This window comes from Hemicordylus capensis, chromosome 2 (genome assembly GCF_027244095.1).
Source record: "Hemicordylus capensis ecotype Gifberg chromosome 2, rHemCap1.1.pri, whole genome shotgun sequence".
NCBI classification, from domain to species: domain Eukaryota; kingdom Metazoa; phylum Chordata; class Lepidosauria; order Squamata; family Cordylidae; genus Hemicordylus; species Hemicordylus capensis.
In genome coordinates, this window is record NC_069658.1 from 397239204 (window position 1) to 397261170 (window position 21967).

The 21967-nt window shown below is 43.3% G+C and overlaps 1 protein-coding gene across 4 annotated transcripts in view; it reads left to right on the top strand.

Annotated features, from left to right (window-relative positions):
• CACNA1G (calcium voltage-gated channel subunit alpha1 G) overlaps positions 1 to 21967 on the top strand; it is a 492338-nt gene that overhangs the window by 370000 nt on the left and 100371 nt on the right. For all 4 annotated transcript variants that reach the window (XM_053297969.1, XM_053297972.1, XM_053297970.1 and 1 more), the window contains 3 exons: positions 2746 to 2869; positions 11048 to 11116; positions 15081 to 15265. In XM_053297969.1, the coding sequence (XP_053153944.1) occupies positions 2746 to 2869; positions 11048 to 11116; positions 15081 to 15265 (378 nt within the window). The remainder of the gene's footprint in view (positions 1 to 2745; positions 2870 to 11047; positions 11117 to 15080; positions 15266 to 21967) is intronic.

The following is a 21967-nucleotide window of genomic DNA, read 5'->3' on the forward strand; positions in this document are numbered from 1 at the left end:
AAAACTCCAATGTCCCGTTTGCTATCCCTGTTGGCTATGCTCTCGGGCCTTCATCTCTTACTTAAAGAATAGGCTTCAAACTGAGACACAGGCTGTCTCTCAAAAGAACGTGGGGCCTCCCACAGCTCTATATGACTCCACTCCCTCCAGGCAGGTACAAACAAAAACACAGGAGTTTGCTAGCCCTGGCAAATCACACAGACTAGAATTTATCCCTTAAAGAGAAACCAGCCCCTCAAAATCTCCCCTCCTCCTGTTAATTAGTTTGAAGGGGGGAAAGGCTAGATGTTGTTGATTTAAAAAGCTTGCTCACCTCCTGAAGCTGTTCCTGCTCTTCCCAGAGTAGGCTTAAAACTGAAACACAGAATGTGTCTCAAAGGAATGTGGGGCCTCCCATAGCCCTAGATGACTCCACCCCCTCTAGCCAGGGACAAACAAAAACACAGGAGTTTGCTAGCCCTGGCAAATCACACACACACACCGACTAGGACTTATCCCTTAATGAGAAACCAGCCCCTCAAAATCTCCTCTCCTCCTGTCAGTTAGTTTGAAGGGAGAAAAGGCTAGATGTTGTTGATTAGAAAAGCTTGATCACCTCCTGAAGGTGCTCCTGCTGTTCCCAGAGTAGGCTTCAAACTGGCCTATGTGATTTTTTTAGTTCTATTATGTAAATTAATTATTTTTCATGAATCATACTGGACTGGGGCTAACACTTTCCAGAATGTTTACATTCTAGTTCAAGGCTTCTGAGGCAGAAGAGAAATCTGAGCTGTGAGAATCTCTCAGATTCCAGTAAATGCAAATCCAGACTTGGGGTTTTGGAATCGAAAATGCACTCCAAAAGAAAGGGTGGTGGGCAATTGGTGTAATACAGTAATTTGAGGCCTGCTGTACCTTTTCTGGAGAGGCAGCAAATGATTTTGCCCATCTCTGTTTGAATTCTGCTTCACATTTCCAGACTACTAGCCCTCGATGTGATCATGGATACACACACACACACACACCCCAAAAATGCATCTTATCACTTTCCTGTCATACCAGAAGAATCTAGAGTACATTTTGGGATATCACACAGAGTCTAATGACTTTTTAAAAACTGGAAAACTGCCATGCGATTTCCACCTGAACAGCTGCTGTAAGTCTCTATCCCTGGAACACCACAACATGCCTCTCAGTCATTTTGCCATATGGTGATGTTTTCCTGGAACCCTACTCTGCTTAATGCAGGCTTCCATGGACATATTTACAATTTTTTACAGAGTAACTTAAAATAGTGACTAAAGTTATTGAGTTACTAAAAATTGTATTACTCATCTATTACACTATTGCCCTCCTGCATCAAGAAATACTACTCCTTGAACTTCCTGTGGTTTTCCCCAAAAGTAAAGTAGCCATGGAGGGACAAATCTGGCGGCCGCGGGGAGGAACATTCAACTGTCCATTGATCCCAGGGCAGCATAATGCCATCTTTCAAAGCAGATAGTTCTGTTCCCTCTGTTCAGCTTAGCCTTGTACACTTCAGATCAGACTACTGAGGAAGAGAGAGTCAAATACCTCATCCCTTTCTTCTGCTTTTCAAATGTGATTTTTGAGAACAGGGTTGCCTGTTTTACAAATGTTTGTTGCATGGATGTTTTGTTTTAATTTTGGAGAATTTGGAATTACTTTCTCAAACACACTTTGCTAATCACAAATTTGATGGGATTGAGATGCTTATTATCAAGTGGGATCATGCAAAGCCAGTATTTATTTATTTTTTACTTCTGATAGGTGAGGCACCTTTTTTCTGAATTAAAATGGAAGGTGCCCTTTCTTCTTATGCCCAAAAGATGTATTTTTAGGGTATAGAAGAAGTATCCACTTCAGATGGACCCTACACACACACACACACACACACACACACACACACACACACTTCTGCATGGTTGATTTATCTGGGCATATCTCTGACTGGGAGGAAGGAAACCTGGGGCAGTTACTCAAGCAGACACAGACAGTGGTGGCACCGGGGGGGACGGGGACTGAGAGCCGGCACACAAAGGGCAAAAGTACATTAATGGGTGGGCGAGATGTGTCCCACCTATTAGATTTCTGAAACAGAAATGGAGGGCAGGTAGAGGGGGCCCTTGACTCTCCCATGGGCCCACCCTCCTGGACACCTCTGAATGCAAAGAATCCTGTTGTGCATCAAGAATTGAATAAATTATCCAAGTTAAATGAATGATCCAGTAACATCCAATGCAGAGGCAACAAAATGACTTATCTCTAGCAGAGGCTGATTGGAAGGAGGCAAGCCAGAGCAGTAAATTATATAGAGATGTAAGTGGGCTACCTGGGTGCTTTGGGCTGATAACAGCCTTCAGTTATTTTATATATTTATTTCCCATTGCACACTAGTAGTTATTTCATGGTGCATGATTTGGGAATTATAAGGTATAGCAAGACAACTTTAAAAAACAGATGTATGATGTCATGATGAGAAGCATTTGCCAGAGATGGATTCCTAGAAGGAATTTTTCAGGGTTTGATGCAAGAGTGGTACACGTCAAAGAAAGCTGTTCCCAAACTATTAGTGACTGCAGTCTTGCTCTAATTAAAAAGCGTGTACTAGTAGGCATTCACTTCCTGAGGGAGAGAGAAGGGACTGTTTTAAGCATCTGCTTTTGAAAGGAACAGGAGTCTTTATGTATAAGGTTTGTGATTACAACAACTTCTTCCCTTGCCTTCCTTTCCTCTTCTCCATAGATGTCGTCTGATATGCAATAAAATTATCACCCACAAGATGTTTGATCATGTCGTCTTGGTTATAATTTTTCTGAACTGCATCACCATAGCTATGGAACGACCCAAAATTGAGCCACACAGTGCTGTGAGTAGCCAAATCTCATTGCTTCCCAGAATACTACCACTTTGTCAAGCTGTCTTACAGATGGTATTAATGTTGGACTTTCAGCATTAGTGTTCCTCTCTTTAGCAACATGGGGCTCTTCAGCAGATGTAAAGGGGAATAAAAACATCAAAGTTAAATTAATCTGATGTACACTGGCAGATAATCCTACCGCACTCCAGATCCAAGAGATACTGTAAAAGCAGGTGTGGGCAGCTGCCACAGCAGCAGACACTCTTTACGTAATGACTGAGGAATGGTACCACTCTGTTGAAAGCCTGAGGCTTCAGTTTCCATGTTGCTTTAAGGAGCATTGAGTGTGCTCACCTGGGCCTTTAAGATCACCACACATTCATTTCAAGGAGAAAACACTCATTGTTGGGACCCAGTTGCAGAATTTTGCTTTCTCCTGGGAACTACTCCTTCAGTGGCATCTGGCAACAATTTTAAATTGATGTAATGTTTTAAACTTTTTATTTTTGTTTTAACTAATGTTTTACTTTCTGTTTTTATTTTGTAAACCACCCAGAGACATAAGTTTTGGGTGGTATAAAAATATGTTAGATAAATAAATAAATAAATCCAGTGCAAACAAGCTGTGGGGCGGGGGCACGGGATGAGAAATGAGCCACAGGTCTGGTGCTTGATGCTCTTGTTCTGCTTCACCCTGGCTACCTCTCTCCCTCTCTTGTCTCCGCTTGCCCCCAAGCCCAGAGGACTGGTACTTCACCCGGTTGGGGATTAAATTTCTGAACTCCTCCCTGGTGTAGACACTCTTGTCTTCTATGTGCCTTTCTTCACAGTTCCCATTCCCCAAGTGGTGGGAAAGTTTCCAGGATACATTTTCTTAGGAGGAGAGAATTGGGCACTTTTCAGTGGTAGTTTACTTCGGCTTGGCAGAATTGTTTGAAATGTTTTGAAACTGTAAAAAGAGGTTGTTGTGCAAAGCCACCAGCAGGGGGTTCAGCCTTTTCTAGCTTGCACAAACCAGCCTGCAGTGGGAAAATATGGCTTTTTTTTTTTTTAACAACATTGTAGCGCTGTACCACAAAGATACAACCTGAAAGAAGGCATCAGAAATGTGAATGTAACCTTGCTGACAGTGCAGGGACTGCAGTGTAGAAACACAGGCAGTATTGAAGGCCACATAGTGACGTTGTAGTGTCTGATCTGGAAAGTGCCATGGTGCTATCATAGTAATCTGTTGGGTTTTTTAAATACAAATGTACAGACTGAGCAGGCATTATGGGGACAGAGAAAAAAGTGCACAGGGAGTCATAGTATTCTGCATGTGGAATTCCTAAGCTAGCTCTCCAGCCAAGTCCTAATCACTGCTTCAAGCTCAAGGTTGAGCCGGTTTGCCATCAAGCTGGGCTGACTTGATGGTTCTCCCTCGAGCCAGGCCCAGTTTGGCTCGACCTTGAGCCGAACTACCCAGGCCGGCTCCAAGCTCTGAAAAGTTAAAAAATATATATGATTTATAACTCGCTGCCAGGCCCAAGGTAATTTTGCCGCATTTCTGGGCCTTTCTGGCCCTCTCCCAGCTCACAATGGTGATTACATGCAAATAGCCCATGCACATGCACGGTTGCCTTCAAAATGACCACCGTGAGCTGGGAGGGGGCCCGAAAGGCCCAAAAATAGGCCAAATTGGGGGGAGGCTGGTGTGGGAAGGGGAAAACTTCAGAGACTCCCCTGCCCACACAGCTGCAGCACCAACCCCCAGAGGCAGCAGAATTACCCCCGGACCAGCAGTGAGTAATTTTTTTAAATGTTTCTAACCCCGGACCGCCTTGAACTTGGGCCAAACCGGGGCGGGGGGGGCGGTGTTTCAGGGATGCACAAAACCGAACATGCCTGGTCTGGTTCGAGTCTGGTGCAGCTGAGTCAAACTGAACCAGGTAAGCCGGTTTTGTGCACACTCCTACTTCACGCTCTTATGGCTTGCACATTCAGAGGCAAAACAGGCTTCAGTTCCCATCTTGGTACATCCTGTTGATTTGCTGCCTCTCACAACTTGATTGTGCACATTACTGATCTGCAACTGACTCCATATTTGCATTTATGTGGAATGTGCTCTTACTTCCCCTGCCTCTGTTCTCTGCTCTTTATTTTGTCCATAAGCAAAGATCAGGCTTCCTTTGTTTATAGTTTGCGGGTTTGGGTTTTTGGGTTTTTATTTCATTTTATTTTAAGTTCACCTGCATGTTATTAATTTGAGCAATAAATGCTCCTTTCCAACCATGGGCAAAAAGGGCTTTCCCAGCTTTTGCTCTGCCTCTGCCAAACTGTCTTTCATTCCACTCTGAAATACCCAAGCACATCATCCATATGCTGAAGACATCAAGACTTCCTTTTTTTGTATCCTGTTTTCCAAGGCACAGTCAGCTTGCTTTAATACTTGACACAACTATGGCATCTGTTACAATGTTCTTCTCCAGTAAACATTTAAGCACTTTTGCTTTTCTGGTGTAACGTTGGTGTTTGGTCCTTTCCATCTGTTCTGCATTGGCATTTGGTGGGAGGGAGGGGAGCAGAAAGTTGCGGGAAGGGAGGGCTCATTTTGCACTTCTTTTTCTTCTCTTTGTTTTTCATCTCTGTTTTAATATGAACAGACAACTTCATTCTATTTCCCTGAAACATTTGTTTTGATAGATTTGCATAGTGCTTTTTCAAGCTGGATCTTCATAGCAACAGAGTCTGTCAATCAAATGCCAACCAGATAAGCACATTAATCTGACTGTTCTATTATTTTATTTCAGTTTCTTGCTGCCTGATCCTATGCATGTTTACTCGGACATAAGTCCCACTGAATTAAATGGGGCTTACATCCTGGTAAGTATGCTTAGGATTGCAGTTTCAGAGGCAAAACAGAAATAGAAAGGCTGACAGACCACGCACACTACTATTGGGTTGCTTCTCTAACATGGCCATATTCAGACTGTAGCCCTGGACTGTCAGATTCCCAGAGATGTAGCTCAGCTCCTGCCTTTTCTGAAGATATATGAAGCTGCCTTATCCTGAGTCAGACTACTGTTCTATTTAGCTCAGCATTGTCTGCTCTGATTAGCAGCAGCTCTCCAGGGTTTTCAGGCCGGAGGCTGTCACACCTCCAGTCTGGAGATCCCAGGGATTGAACCTGGGACCTCTGCATGTGGAACACATCTTCTTTAAATGAATTACAGGCCCTCCCCAATTTAAGAGAAGTAAATCCTAAAGATTTAAAGGGAATGCCTCCCAAAGTGCGCATAGGTTTACTGGGTTAACCACTTCGAACATGAGGTGCTCCAAAACCAAGGTTTGCGCAAGAATTTGGGTTTTAGATGATTGCATGGGCCACATAGAGTGGTTGCATTCAACAATTTTGTGGGCCTGGGTTTTTCTGGCTTAAAAAAAAAATTGCAGAAACTGGACACGTGTGTTAATTAAATGTGCTCTTCATTAAAAATGGGATTTTTTTTAACTTTTGTTGAACAGGGCTTTGTATGAATCCCCTCGAGTAACAACACCCTTTTAATGAGCAAGCATTGACACTGCTCTACATTAACTTGCTTTTAAAAATGAATCTTGCATGAGTGATTCAGAAGGGGCAATAGCTATTTTGAGCTCACAGGCCATTATTAAATTTCAGATGCCTTTAAAAAAAAAAACTTTTTTCATATTACATATTGTCAGGAAGGTTGTTAGGAAACTGTTACACACATTAAAAACAAACACACAAAAAGACTGGTTTGGTTGATTTTTCCCATTGTTCTTTGCATGCAGGACCTGCTAAAGAGACAAAGATGTTTTGCTAATTCTAGAATTAGCTATTTAAGGATAAACCATCTTAGGTTTTCAAGGTGGTGCCTGTCAGTACAGCACACAAGTCATGAAGATTCACACAAAAACCTGTTTATCAGTCAGAGGAAAAGAAGGATTGAGGGGCAGATATGATCAAGAGAAAACAAGTCTGGCCCTAAGGAGCAACCAGTCTGGGCAGGGTCTCGGTCTGGGGACAATAGGAAAATTGAGGTGAAAAGATGGATAAGAGATTAAAAGATTTTGAAGTGGAATTAGAGAGGCTGTGAGGGTGGCATGTTTGGAACAGTGAAGTAAGAAAACCAGGAGGCTTAAATGAGAACCAGGATAAAAGAGGGGGAAAGAAATGCTGCAGATGCTGAGGATGAGAGAAGCAATGTAGCTTTTGCTTGAAATGAAAGACTTGAGAGAGGCAAGTGTGCACAGACTGGAGAGGTCTTGAATAAAGGAGCACTGAGGAGCACACAGCCATGGAAACAAATATCACAGAGAGGACAAAAGAGGAAATGGATCATGAACTATGGGGCCAACAAAGTCCTCTTGGGAGGTGCTGGGATGCGGGGAGTGCAAGAGCCCAAAAGGCAGCCAGGATTCATGCACACGCTTCTCCAGATGACAGAGTTCTTGCCTAGAACTCGAAAGAGATATTATTTGAGCTTCAGTTGTTTCAAATAATTATTCTTTGCCTTCAGAGATGTGGAATTTCTAACTGCCTCAAGCCAGTTCTCTTGCTGTCCCAGATCCAGCCAGCTTGTCATAGCGCTCGAGGAGGGGGCACATTGCCACTAGATAATGCACATTTTCTTTCGTGGGGGTTGTGTCTGTGGACTGTGGAGATTACACTTGGAAATTGTTGCATGCTTTGCTCAAAGGAGTCTCAGTATTCCAAACCTTTTCTGCCGGCTATTAACATTTTATCTGCAGCCCCTAAAGCAGGGCCTTATCCGGTCCTCCAGCAGCTCATCCCCATGGCATGCTTGCTGACCTTGTAGAGCCGTCTTTTGTGCAGGATTTGTATGGAGGCTGCCTGGTGATGTTTACCTAGTGAGGCTTGTGTGGTCACAGCAGGAGTCTGTAAGATGTGATTAATTATGAACACCAGCATGGAAAGTGGCTATTTGCTGATTCCTGAGTCATCCCTATATAAATCGTGATCTAGCACATTTGCGTTTTCAGTAGTATTTTATCTTTGTTGCCTCTTTCTCTCTCTCTCATCATCATCACTAGAGCTTGCAAAGAGATCAAAGTGTAATTTAATTATTGTCATTACAAAGCATAGTTCCCCCAGTTACTGCTGTTATCTAGAAAATATATATCCTTAGAGCTTGGAAACCTAGGAATTTCATCTCCGCTATAAACTCCCAAGATGTCCTTAGGTAAAAAATAAACAAACAAACTACCTCCTCCACTACCTAGCTATCAAATGGGAAGAATAATAATAGCAAGGTTCTTATATACATGAATTGTGGAAATGTATTTTTATTAAATTGTTAGTAATGAAAAAAATGAATTAGAAAAGGACTTGAAGACACTTTGCATGTTTATAGTGATGTACAAACAATCATAAGCTGCTGCTTCTTCTTTGCCATGAGCCCCACTGCCCATTGAGGACATCTGGAGAGTTTCATCTGTAGTTGGCACCAGCTCGTCTGGTGGCTACACAAGGACAGGCCTTCTCTGTTGCTGCCCTAAGACTCTGGAATGCACACCCTGCTGAAATAAGAGCCTCCCCATCTCTGACAACTTTAAAAAAGTCTCTAAAGATTTCTTTTTTCACTCAAGCTTTTTAACAGGACTGTGATTTTAAATTGTTTTAAGGTCTTTATTTTTTATCTGTTTGATGTTGTTGTAAACTTCCCAGAGATGGAAGTTTGGGGCAGGCTACAAATTTTAAAAACAAACTTAGCTTCTCTTGCTTCATTCTGAACATATACATATATGAAGCCATTTTATACAGAGTCAAATAACTGGTTAGTCTAGGTCAGTAGTTCCTGTACTGACTAGCAGCCACTCCTCGGGGTTTCAGACTGAGTCTATCTGGAGATTCAAGGGCTTGGGCATTGGACCTTCAAAGGAGGTGCTTTATTACTGGGCCCCTGGCATGAATTCTTTACTCCTGTCATGGTTTCCTACCTGCCTCTGTGAGACAGAGTTGTTTACCCAGTCAAACAGTGGTGTGCCAAGAGAAGCAGAGGGCTCCAGGTGCCAGGACAACCCAGTAATTACCTTTCAGGAGTCAGGAAGGGCTCAGAGAGGCAGGTAACAGCTGCTGGGGGTTGGGCAGATGCAGCCCAAGAGGCAGCAGAAGGGTGGAGATGGAATGGTGATTATATCAGCTCCACAGCTGCAGCCTTGTGTGGAAATGCTAGCGAAGGGGGTGGAGTTGGGGGAAAAGGCCCCTTGGGAGGCCAGGGATTGAGTGGCCTATCCATTTGCCTGGCCCGGGAAGAAGGAGAAACAACTTGGAAGGGAGAAGGAGTGTCCTAAATGTAGGGCTTTATTTAAGTCAGGGGCTGCTGAAGATGAGATGATAAGAAGGGATGGGGTTTGTTGGTCTCGTGGACTCCTGGAGTGGAGCTCAGACCTTTGTTCATGCTGATAGGTGAAGGAGTGGAGTGACTATGCTTCCCTCCTCCTCCTCCAACTCTGAGGCAATGCCCGCGCCTATAATTTAGTGCAAGAGGGTGGGAAGGTTAATTAGATAATTCCTCCTCCCTAAATAAGGGCAACTCCAAGCTGTATAATGTTTAATGACCAGGTGAATAGCTTTTGGTACTGTTTTCTCAATGGAGCGTTAATTATCCAGGTTAGGGAAATTCACCCTAAAGCAGAGAATGTGCAGCTTCCCTGGAGAAAATGGCCAGCTATTATATTATTATTATTATTATTATTATTATTATTCATTCATTCATTCATTCATTCATTCATTCATTCAATTTCTATACCGCCCTCCCAAAAATGGCTCAGGGCAGTTTACACAGAGACATAATAAATAAATAAATAAAATGGATCCCAGTCCCCAAAGGGCTCACAATCTGAAAAGAAACAAGATAGACACCAGCAACAGTCACTGGAAGTACTGTGCTGGGGGTTGATAGGGCCAGTTACTCTCCCCCTGCTAAATAAAAGAGAATCGCCATGTAGGGCTGGAGAAAAAGTTAAGTTTTAGGGCTGGAGAAAAAGTTAAGTTTGATATTGGCTGTGTTAGTTGCTGGAAAGAAGGCTTAAAGAGTATTTTGGTATTGTGTGCTCACGCCTGGGGCCTAGATCAATATTCCTTTGAAACTAACAGTCTCTCTGTTTGCAATTGTGCCTCTATAATGTCCTTTCAGCCTGTATATTTGTAAATGAACAGATTTATTTGTTTGTTTGCGAGGGCACCAGAATTTGCCAGTGTTCTCTCTGTAGTGTTAGTGTTTTCACTAAATCCTCCCATTGCTTGTTGGGAGGGGAGGAAAACACATGTGACTTTCGTCAAAAGAAATAAGGCTACTTTCATATCTATCTTATTTCCCTTACTGATATAGATTATGAAGTGCAGCTTTGCACAGTGAGAGGTATGAAGGAAGGTGAGATGGACAATAGCTGCACTGTGGCAGATAGAAGGGTGGGATGGATCTAGATTTTCCTCCCTTTGCAGGAGCTGCTTCCTACCACATGCCACCAAAGGCTGATGTTCAGCTTATTTGTAAAATAGGTAACACTGCCAAGACCTTCAATAGTATTTTAAACATATCCCAATATTCCTTAAAATGTGCAACACAGTGAGAGAGATTAAATTATTCCTCAGTCGTCCTGTTGAAATTAAGTAGTCCTATAGAGTAACTCCTGAGCAGTATTGCTGAGCAGCTTAGTATGGATGCTGTTCACCATTTCCAATGCCTTCTATTTTCTGTCAAACGTCTCAGTGTATTTTGAAATTCTTTTTAAAGGTAACAGGGTAGAACTCTTAATTCTAGGAATACAGAGGCAGAAGATCACACAGAAAAAAATAGCTTCTCCTGGAGTAAAATGGGTTGCATAGTCTCTACCCCAATACAGGACAGAGCTGGCAGCTGTCCATGGTGCTAAAACAGATACTTACCTTAGAAAATGCAAAGGGTCCCAATTATTTATTTGTTTGTTTGTTTGTTTATTCAATTTCTATACTGCCCTTCCAAAAATGGCTCAGGGTGGTTTACACAGAGAAATCTCACAATATACATATTTGGGCTTTTTTCGCTTCTTTGGTAGCAAATGATGGTGGGTATTTCAGCATGAAAGCAAGAAAATGTTCAGTAGCTACCAGGTATGTATGTACAGCTTAGTAAATGAAATTGTTAAAATCTTGCATCTCTCTCTCTCTCTCTCTTTTAATAGGAACGAATTTTCCTCACACTCTCCAACTATATTTTCACGGCAATCTTCCTGGCTGAAATGACCATAAAGGTAAATGAACTTTTGGCTCTCTGAACCATGGAAACCACACCCAGATCTTGCAGTGGGCATGGGCTTCCCTATTAGAACAGCCCAATATGCAAAATGGGGGTGCATTTGTAGGGTTGCCCCAGACACATGTGAGGAACTTCCTGTAGTAAGACTGAGAGTCATAGACTCTTTATACAGCTGCCTCGTGTGGCAGACTTCTGAACTGTAACAGCCTGACCTGAATATAGCGTTTTCAGGCCCTGAACTGGCCCCACCCAACTGTGCTACCTATTGGATTAGAAAGGATATAAAGCTTCCTGATTGGGCCAAGGCTTTGTCTCAGTATCAAGGCCATCCTGTTCCTTTTGCATTGTATTCTGCAGTCCCTTTTTGTTTGCATGGCTGCGATCTGTGGCTTTGGCTTTAATTCTCACTTTGCTTTCTGATCTTGTTCTCCAGTTTGTCTGCTTGGCTTCGACCCCTGGCTCTGACTGTGACTCTCACTTTGCCTCCTAATTTATCCCACTACTTTTGGTTCCTTGCTCAGCTCCCCAGTCCCAACTTCAAACAAGTTCACCCACTGCCCAGCTATAACATTTAGTTGAACTAAATAGAGAATTCCTTGTCCATGCAGAACCTCCATGTGCTTGGAACTCATATATACCCAATGAATGCTTTTCAGAAAAGCTTTTAATGTTCATGATTTTGCATTCTGCACAAATTCTAGTTTCTGTGCTGTAGAACATAAGTGCAGTATCAATTCTACCAGTTTGGCAGATGTTAATAGTGCAAGTGAGAAATTCAGATAATTTCATGCTTTTGCAATCAAAGTATATACTCCCATTTATTTCAGTGGGGCTTAAGCATACAATTACATACCATATACCTACAAACAAATCAGTGCTTAAGCCTTCACTGAATTTGTGAACATCCTGGAACGTGACCAAGAAGTAAAGGTATCCCTGTATAGATGATCCCCTTTGGGAAGAGAGCATAGCTCAGTAGTGGAGCACATATTTTTCATGCAAAAGGTCCCAAATTCAATCCCCAGCATCTCCAGGTAGGACTAGGAAACTCCCTTGTCTAAAGCACTGAAGAGCTACTACCACTCAGTGGGGACAATATTGACCTAGATGGTTTGACTCAGTATAAGGCAACTTCATATGTTCAATATGTTTAATAAAGTGGTCCACTGCAATCTCTTAGATTACACCTGAGAGCTTCTAATAATGAGGTACCTACAAATGGCATTTTGTTTTCAAACTGACATTGGAGGTTATTCCCTATGGAACTCTGAAAGAAACATTTTAACAGCACCAGTGGTCAAGGGTGTTATAGCTGCCTTTGAGATCAGGAAGAATTTAGGATGGATGTGTGCATATGTCCATTTAGTTCCAAAGAAATCCCTAATGTTGATTTGAAATGACATCTTACAGAGGATAGGTTATTCAGTTCTGATTACACGCCATAATATTCAATTGTAGTGGAAGTATTTTATTAATGTTTATAACTTGCCCTTCTTCCATGGAACTCAAGGTGGTGTGCTTAGGACATCCCCTTTTGTCCTCACAACAACCTGTGAAGTAGATTAGGCCCAAAGAGGATTCTGAAGTAGAGATGTAAGTGAACTTAAAAGATCACAGAGCATGAGTTCAAATGCAAGTTGGGCTCTCCAACCTCTCAGATTCCATTTGTGGGCTTGAATATCCACATACCATCCACAGTCTCCCAACCCCTGTACTTACTGGGCTGGGCAGGCTCTTTCTTTAACCGCACTTCACTGTTGATGGAGGCCAGGGACCAGCAACTGTACTCTAGTTTCTTTTGCTGCAGTCCAGCATGTTCCACCTCGCCCCCCAACTAAAGCACATCTTCCTTCCAGAAATCCCAGGAAGACATAAGGAATTGAGGGTCTTTTCAGGGGCTCCAAGCATTGCACCCAAGAGATGCACACCACTGAATGGCATTTGGAGAAACCATTTGAAAACACTATCCAGTATTCCTTCTTGGAAGGAATCCTCAAAGTCCTTTTTGAATTTCATTTTCTCCCTGGAAAAACCCTGAAATTCTCATTCAAATTTCATTCTGGAGAAATCTCAGTTCTATGCTGCATGGAGGTTTAAACACGTTCCTCAAAGAGCAATCTGAAAACTCTAGCTACCACACCTCATTGGCTCTTGGTAGACTACAATAACTACAGTTGTTAGAGCCAGTAGGGCAGGGATGGGGAACCTTGGCACTCCAGCTGTTTTTGGACTACAACTCCCATAATCCCCAGCCACAGAGGCCAATAGCTAGGGATTATGGGAATTGTAGGCCAACATCTGCAGGAGTGCCAAGGTTCCCCATCCCTGCAGTAGGGTATAGTGATTAGAGTGTTGAGCTTGGTTACTGAGGAACAGTTGTTCAAACCTCCATTCAGTGAGTAGCCCTGTACATCACCATTTCTCAGCCTGATGTTTGTTAAGAATAATACTGCTTTTTAGTAACAAAGACAAAAATGTTCTCAATGAAGTTTACATAGTGGAAGGAATGAGATGATTATTCCCTGTCCCAAAGGGGCTTTCAATTGGAAAAAAGAAATCTAAGGGAAACACCAACCAGAGGTGCTCTTTGGACCAGACTTCCGGGCAGAGGTCTGGTTCTCTGACACGAGGGTGGGGCTCCAAAATGGTCCTATCAGTGCCCCTGGGGGTCTAAGTGGTGGTGACTGCACTGCTGGCACCAGCCCATGCTGCTCCACCGTCAGGTGGCCGAGTATGTGACCCCTGGCCCGCTAGCAGCCCGCCAGCCTGTTCTCTACCGTGTGCGGGCAGTGGGGTGGTGGTGGCACTGAGTGCGGGCCCCAGTGGCCTGCCTGCCAACCTCCATGGCAGCTGGCTGAATCACTTCTGGCTTCCCCGTGCGGTGCGCCTGTGCAGTCACTGCGAGCGAGCATGTGATCTGCACTACCACCACTGGCCTGCCTGCGGTGCTGCCGCCAGCATCACCAACAAAAGCCACTGGGAGGGATGCTGTGTTGGTGTTGGATAAGGACAGTTGTTCACCTCCTGCTAAATATAAGACAGCCATCACTTGAAAAGGGGCCTCTTTTAGTTAGTGGGGTAGTAGATTTCATAGAGTTCTGGGACTTTTGCATCATTTTATGATGTTCTTTGTATATAGATCTTCTTGTAGATTATGAATGTTGGGATATGAATATGATTACAATCCAGTGCATCTACCTTTGACCCTTTAACCCACTAAACTGAAGCTCTTTTCAGCAGCTTTCTATGTTGCATGATTTCATGAAAATGAAGCAGATTCCGTAAGGATTTGCTCTCACTGTTTCACCTTGCATCTGACACACACTCTTTCAAGACCTTGCCATCGAGATCTACTTGCTAAGACAAAGCCAGAGGGATGTGTTTTAAGAGCTCAGCTGAAATTTTCACATTCATTGAAGGACTGGTAGAAAAATAATCCCTCCACCAAAGTCTAGAAAAATAATCCCTCCACCAAAGTCTAGCAAAATACTATTTCAACTATTCTTTTTTGTGAGATTAACAAGATCTCAGGGGCTTCCTTTTGGATGTTGTTGGGGGCTCATTCTTCTACATGCCATTTATTTGCAAGCCTTGTGGTCAGGGATAGCATATGGTCAGCAACTCCCTAACTATTTCTCTCTTCAGTCAGCTGTAAAAATAATCATGTGTGCTCTCCTTTTATGCAACTGCTATACATTATTGTAGACACTTTTGCAGAATTAGGTTTTAGCTGCATTAAAAATATATCAGCTGTTAAGAGGGACAATCTGGGATGTTTCTGCAGAGTTATTTTTATGATCCTTACACTATAACACTTTATAGGATTGGCTTAGTGGTGTTTCTATAACTGGGAAGCCAATGCAGTTGCAGTCACGTGTCTGTAAATAATGCATGCAAAACAGGTTGCCAACATATTGGCTGAATTAGGCATGACTTGTTGCAATTTGGCCTCTTGGCAGGTGGTGGCCCTAGGCTTGTGCTTTGGTGAGAAGGCATACTTGAGAAGCAGTTGGAATGTGCTGGATGGGGTGCTGGTTCTCATCTCTGCTGTTGACATCTTGGTATCAATGGTGTCTGACAGCGGCACAAAAATCCTTGGAATGCTAAGAGTCTTGAGGCTGCTGCGAACTCTCAGACCATTAAGGTAAGAAAACTACATAGGGTTGTGCAGAATGTACAAGTGCTGTAGGCTAGGTAGGGAATGATGAGTCAAGTGTGTGATGGAAAGAAACAGAGGTGACTTTGGAGAAACAATGAGTAGAACCCTACTGATGTCTATTCCCGAGAGACATCTTGAAACTCCACAGGACTTGATGGAGGTGTTAGAGGCACATATCACCACCTCAGGATGCTATATTCTATAACCTTTGGCACCAGAAGTCTATTGCTCATGTTAAATAATATATGGAATGTTATGAATAGACATTGTCTGTCTGACAATGGAATATGCAAGATCCGATCTTTGACTTTGTTTGCTTTCTTGGTATTTCCTGTATTTTCTTATGTGGGTGTACATATTTGTGACTCAAATTGCTTACAGTTTATCAAAGGACAACTTCTACAAAGAGAACAGTGAAAGCATTTATTAAATATGTTGACAGCCAACTGCAGTTTTTGAGAGGTAGATCTTTAGGAATTGAAAAGAAAAGCGCTAAAAGGAAGATCTGTTCGATGAAACAATTTCTTAGTTCCCAACAAGTGACATCCCACCTGCCTGTTATGTTGTTGTAAATATAGAATACTTCTCACCTCTTTTGATACCAATCTTAACTCATAAACAGAGTGATAGAAATCTTTTGCATGAGTAATTATTACTCAAGATATTCGATTATTTGGGCACTCCTAGATTTCACTCATGGAAACTTCTGTGGTCTGAAAGTTGCCTGGCTGAAATTTATTAAGCTCCTTGCTCATGAGGTACATTGCTACCCAAAGACCATATTCATGAGTTAACAAAGCGCCCAACATAAGAATCAGCATTCAGTCATTTGGTGTTTCTTTCAAGTGCACAAAAGCCCAATTCATAAATGCAGCAACCCACATAGAAAACTACCTTATACTGAATCAATCCATTGGTCCATCTAAGTCAATACTATCTCTAGTGACTGGCAGTGGCTTTCCAGGGTTTCAGGTGTGGTCTTTCCTAGTCTTTCTGGAGGTGCTAAATACTAGGATAGTCTGCATGCAAAGCATATGCTGTACCACTGAGCTACAAACCTTCCCCATTGGTATCCCATATGGGCAGTCACTTTTAATATAGCTTCATGGATGTCATTCCATGAGGTAAGTCATTTGTGTAAGCAGCATTCCACCCAATACAGGCTGATTTTAACAATGGCTGATTTTACACAATTCTCTGTTTCCAGATTTTGCTTGACTGAAATCTGCCAAAACTATATGAGGAGCTGCTCAAACAGATAGCTTGCCAGAGGGAGATTATGAGCGGTCATCCACTTGAGTTGCTACATGTATGAATTAGGTGTAAGGAAAACGAAAATACTGTGGCTAGGGTTATAATCCTATGCATCCTTAAAAGTAAGCACCACTGAATTCAGTCAGACTCACTTGGAGTAAACATGCAGAGGATTGCACTTTTAATTTTTGCCAGCCCTCCCTTTCCTCAGAAAATATAGTCCTGATGGTTGGGAACCTTCCAGAGCAGATCTTCAGGAATGAACTCAGGGGACTACATGGGGAAGCTACATAGGGAAGGGGGGAACCAGCAAAAATAACTCCTCTCCCTCTTGCTTTAGCAGAAGAGTACTTCTTGCACACGAGTATTAGTCTGGATGCTACCCATTGGATCTTACAGGACAGATATTAGTGGTAGATAATCAGTAATAGATAATTGGTGTTTTTTGTTACTGTTTTTTAGTAGAGGTCTTCAGTTACCTCTGGTCCTAAGATTACCTATTCCAGGGTAGTCCCATGTTGTATTCTATCCAGTATCCTTTCTTTATGTTTTGTTGTTTAAAGGTTTGTCACAGTGGGGATCCTGTAGAGAGTGTGGTGGGTAGAGTCAGAAAGAGAAAGGAGAATGAGAAAAAGGAGGGAGAGGAGAATGAGAAAATGGAGTTTCTTTCTGAATAAACTCTTAGTTAAATCTATATAAGATTACTTTGTGTTTGTGAGGGAAGCAACTATAAAATATAAAATAAATAAACTATCCCATTAATCCCATTTATTGACATTCACTTTCTAAGTTGGCATAAGAACATAGATGCAGTCAGTCTCCAAGTGTACATTCAATGTACACTTGTGTTACCAGTACTGGGACCAGTGCTCTTTAATTTAATCATATATGATATAGAAGTTGGGGTAACAAAATGGCAAATGCGGTTCAGTGTTAACAAATGTAAAGTGATGCATATTGGGGGGGGGGGCGCAAAACCTTCACATATATGCTGATGGAGTCTGAGCTGTTAGTGACCGGCCAGGAGAGAGATCTAGAGGTTGTGGAGGACAGCTTGTTGAAAGTGTCAACAGAATGTGCAGCAGCTGTGAAAAAGGCAAGTTCCATGCTAGGAATCATTAGGAAGGGGTTTGGAAATAAAACTGCTAATATTATAATGCCCTTATACAAAACAATGGGGTGGCTACATTTGGAGTACTGTGTGCAGTTCTGTTCACCGTCTCTTAAGAAGGACATTGTAGACCTGGAAAGGTACAGAAGAGGACAACCAAGATGATCGGGGGCCTAGAGCACCTTCCTTACAAGGCAAGGTTACAATACCTGGGGCTTTTTAGTTTAGAAAAAAGATGACTGAGAGGAGACATGATAGAGATCTATAAACTCATACATGATATAGAGAAAGTTGATAGAAATTTTTCCCTTTCTCATAACACTAGAACCAGGGGTCATCTCATGAAGCTGAAAGCCAGGAATTTAGGGCCAATAAAAGGAAGTACTTTTTCACACAACACATAATCAGCCTTTGGAATTCTCTGGCACAAGATGTGGTGACAGCCAACAGCCTGGATGGCTTTAAGAGGGGTTTAGATAAATCCACAGAGGACAGGTCTATTGATGGCTAGTAGTCTGACTGCAGGGGCGGAGCCACCATTGGGCCAACGGGTTCAAAGAACCCGGGCTGCTGACCAGTGAGGGGCCGTGTCTCACGGCCCCGACACCCACCCACCCCCGCGTCTGATGTCAGACACAGGGATGCTAGTTTAGCTCCCGAGTGGGGACCGCGCAGCTCCTTCAGGAGCTAAACTAAGGCTGATGCTGTGTTTGCAGCACCAGCTAGGAGCGGCTCTTTCCTACAAAGGCAGGGAAGAGTCGCTCCTGGCTACACGCTGTGAACGCAGCGCCAGCCTAACTAGCTTTTGAAGGGGCCGCATGGCCCCTTCAGGAGTTAAAAGGCTGATGCTGCGTTCGCAGCGCGCAGCCAGGAGTGATTCTTCCCTGCCTTTGCAGGGAAGAGCTGCTCCTGGGCTGCACTGCGAAAGCAGTGCCAGCCTTAGTTTAACTGCCAAAGGAGCCACGCGACCCCTTCAGCAGTTAAACTACACTCCCATCCAGAACGGAGCTTCAAGGCTCTGTTCGGGAGCCAGACCATGACACCACATCTGATGTCAGATGCAGGGGCGGGATCAGCGGGGCCACTGCGGTGGCCGCACACAGGGCACCGGCGGTCCTGCTCCGCCAGTGAGTCTGAGGGTTATAGGCCACCTTCAGCCCCAGAGGCAAGATGCTTCTAAATACCAGTTGCAGGGGAGTAGCAGTAGAAGAGAGGGCATCCCCTTAGCTGTTGCCTGTTGGCATCCCAGAGGCATCTGGTCGGCCACTGTGTGAAACAGGATGATGGACTAGATAGGCCTTGGGATTGATCCAGCAGGGCTTTTCTAATCATCTTATGTTCTAACATCAGTCGTTTAATTCTGTTATTGGAAGCAGAAATGTAAAATTCTGTATGTTTGTCTAGTACACTTTGAATGCGTTATTTGAGTTGTGGGAGAATTGCACTTTTAAAAAGAGCCTACAATGATAGACAAGAGGAAAAAGGAAAATACATTTCTAGGGGCAGGTGGCCATCAAACAAAAGTGTATTTTCAGGTGCTTCTTCTTGATTCATCCATGTTAGTGCCACAGGTTCTAGCATCTAGCAATAACTACTTACCCTGTAATAGCCCCACCCCTAACCACACCATCTAAGCCAGGCCTGCACAACATAAGACCCAGGGACCAGATCCAGCCTGTGGGTAGTTTTTTGCTGGCCCCCAGATAGGAGTATCCTGCAGGAATAGCAGGAGCCGTTAGAAGCTCTTGGCTTTTCCTGCTGACGAGCAGCAGCAGCTCAATGCACTTCGGTGCTTGAGACCAGATGAGATGAATGTGGCAGCGATGGACCAATGAGCAAGTAAGTCCTTTGTTGCTGCTTGAGCAATGGATGGACTTCAACAGCAGCATCAAGCAGACCCAGGCAGAGCATACCCCAAAAGGGCAGAAGGTCACTCTTTTGGTTCGCTCCTTCTTCTCTTGAGTGGGGTCATCCTCTCTGGAAACTGCCTTATACCACCAATCTATGCATTTATTCAGAAGTACATTCCACAGAAATAGATTTATTTAGAAATTTATTCAGAAGTATATCCCACAGTGTACCCAGTGTATCTATTACTCCTATGTATGCATGTCTAGGTTTGCAGCCTGAAAGCAAAAATGGTTTAGGGAAAGGTGAGAACTTGGTGTTTGTATGGGGCTGGCATGCCATCCAGGTGTCCCACTGACTGAGGAGGGTGGCCTATTTTTTGACCACCATCCACAGTTAAAACTGTGGGTCCCTTGACAGTGGGAGGAAGATCCACCAGTATCTAATAATTGCATTCATTAATATTCTTAATTAATTTCAATGTAATAATTAATGGACTGAAAATTTACCTTGAGTATCACACACCAAGTTACGGTTGGTTCCAGCCTATCGTGGCATTTGAGGTGTGCACCCCTGATCTAAGCCATCTGAGCTTCCTAGCAAGAAAGGGAATTTATCCTCACCTCAGCAATGAAACTATACTTCCCTGTCTTCTTGCTCTCCCTCTCAGCTATCCTTGGCTTTGGCCCCAACAATGAGACAACTGAGTCTCAGATTCTTGGGTCATTTAGTCATGGGTGGAGCTTGCCATGATGTACCAGCGGACTCTCCCCCCCCCCAATTAGTGTGCAAAGGGCATCTTTGGAGGGTCCCCAAAAGTGTCCTAGGGGGAAGATCTATAACACTTTGATTACAAGTGTTGACACTCTTCTTTGTGGAGAAACTAGAGATAATTAGGTGATATTTGAGGTCCATCTACACTACACAATAAACTGTTCTGGAAAGACCCTTGGAAAGGAAGGGAATTTCTGTGTCCTGTTTATAGTGAATTTCCCAGAATGCTCTCAGTGTGACAGTATTCACCAGTCTTTGTATGTGTGAATTACTTACAACCAAAATGTTCCTCCCAAATGCATCCAGGCTACTGTGCTTGGGATCAAATACAAGAGAAATCCACATTTAAAATATATTCAAAATAATCTGGTTAGGTCTGAACACTATTTTGTCTTGGCTTCAGCTTCCAAAATAGATATATGAATTATTCACTCTTCATAAGAATACAAGAGTCATTTCTTAGCTCTTTTCTATCATATTATCACTTCTTTGAGTGTTGAAGGCAAATCTCTCACTTTCTTACAAATACTCTGATCAAACTAGGAGGCTTAAAGCTGGCAAATGTGTTCCAGCAGAGATGAAAACTGACAGTGGTTTTTGGAGCGGTCTGCATGGTAGGCGTTTAGGAGAGGGAGCTGGGACTGCTAAGGCTAGCAGAATTTGGAAGAACTTAGGGATTAGAGGGATTTTTACTCTTTCCAAGAGGGAAAAAACATTCTAACTTCGATTTTCCTCATTTGTCATGCACCTGATACTATCTGAAAGCCATTCTCGCTTCAGCATCAGTTTGCTCCCAGGCCAGGCTATCAGAAAGGCTCAAATCAACCAAATCTCTTGGCTCTAAATTGACAATGTGTTGAATTGGAGACTGTGGAGGTGGCAAACGAGGGAGATCAGCACAGTGTACAAGAGATTATTGGATAGCTAATGTTCTGGAAATGTGGATGCTGCTTTCATAGGGAGTTTTTCAAGCATGTGATCTGGGTCTTTCTGAATCGATGAGCATCCATCTATTTAATATTAATGGTCTCCAAAGCCCTTAAGCTAAAGGGCTTCAGGCCCCCGCCCATATTTGCAGACTTAAGGGTCACTAGTGTTTACATTTTAAATTTCATTTCATTTGCAATAAGGATATAACACAACATGATGGGAGATGAGAGCAGGATACGAAATAAGAGTTGTGAGAATGAGACAGATAGATCTAATTGGTTCTAAAGAACCTTTGAAGCTATTCTCATGATTGATCAAAACCGGAGCACTCGGTTAACCTTGTTTTTTGGATCGTGTGTCAGCTGCAGCTGGCACACTCTGGGTGAGGGGGAGGGGAGGAGGACCCCAGGAAGGCACCGTGCACTCACACGGTGCCTTCCTGGGGTTCGGGAGGGCTGGGTTGCCACTCATCAGCGCTCCCCTTCCCCTGACCCCTGGAGCTCCCAACTCACGCAGCCACTCATCTGAGTGGCTGATCTGGCCACCCAGCAACAAGCAACTGCTCGTCTGCGGGAAGAGCAGGCGAAGCCGAACCCCACTGAACCCCGTCTGGTGGTTCGCACAAATCGTCTGAAGCACCTTTACGTCTAGCTCTTCCAAAGCCTTCCTCAAAACTTGGCTGCATATTTTCAGTCTGCATATTTCAGTCCCAGAATAGAGGATGTTGTTAGACTTTCCTTAGCATAGGTGGCCCCTGTGGCATTTGGGTC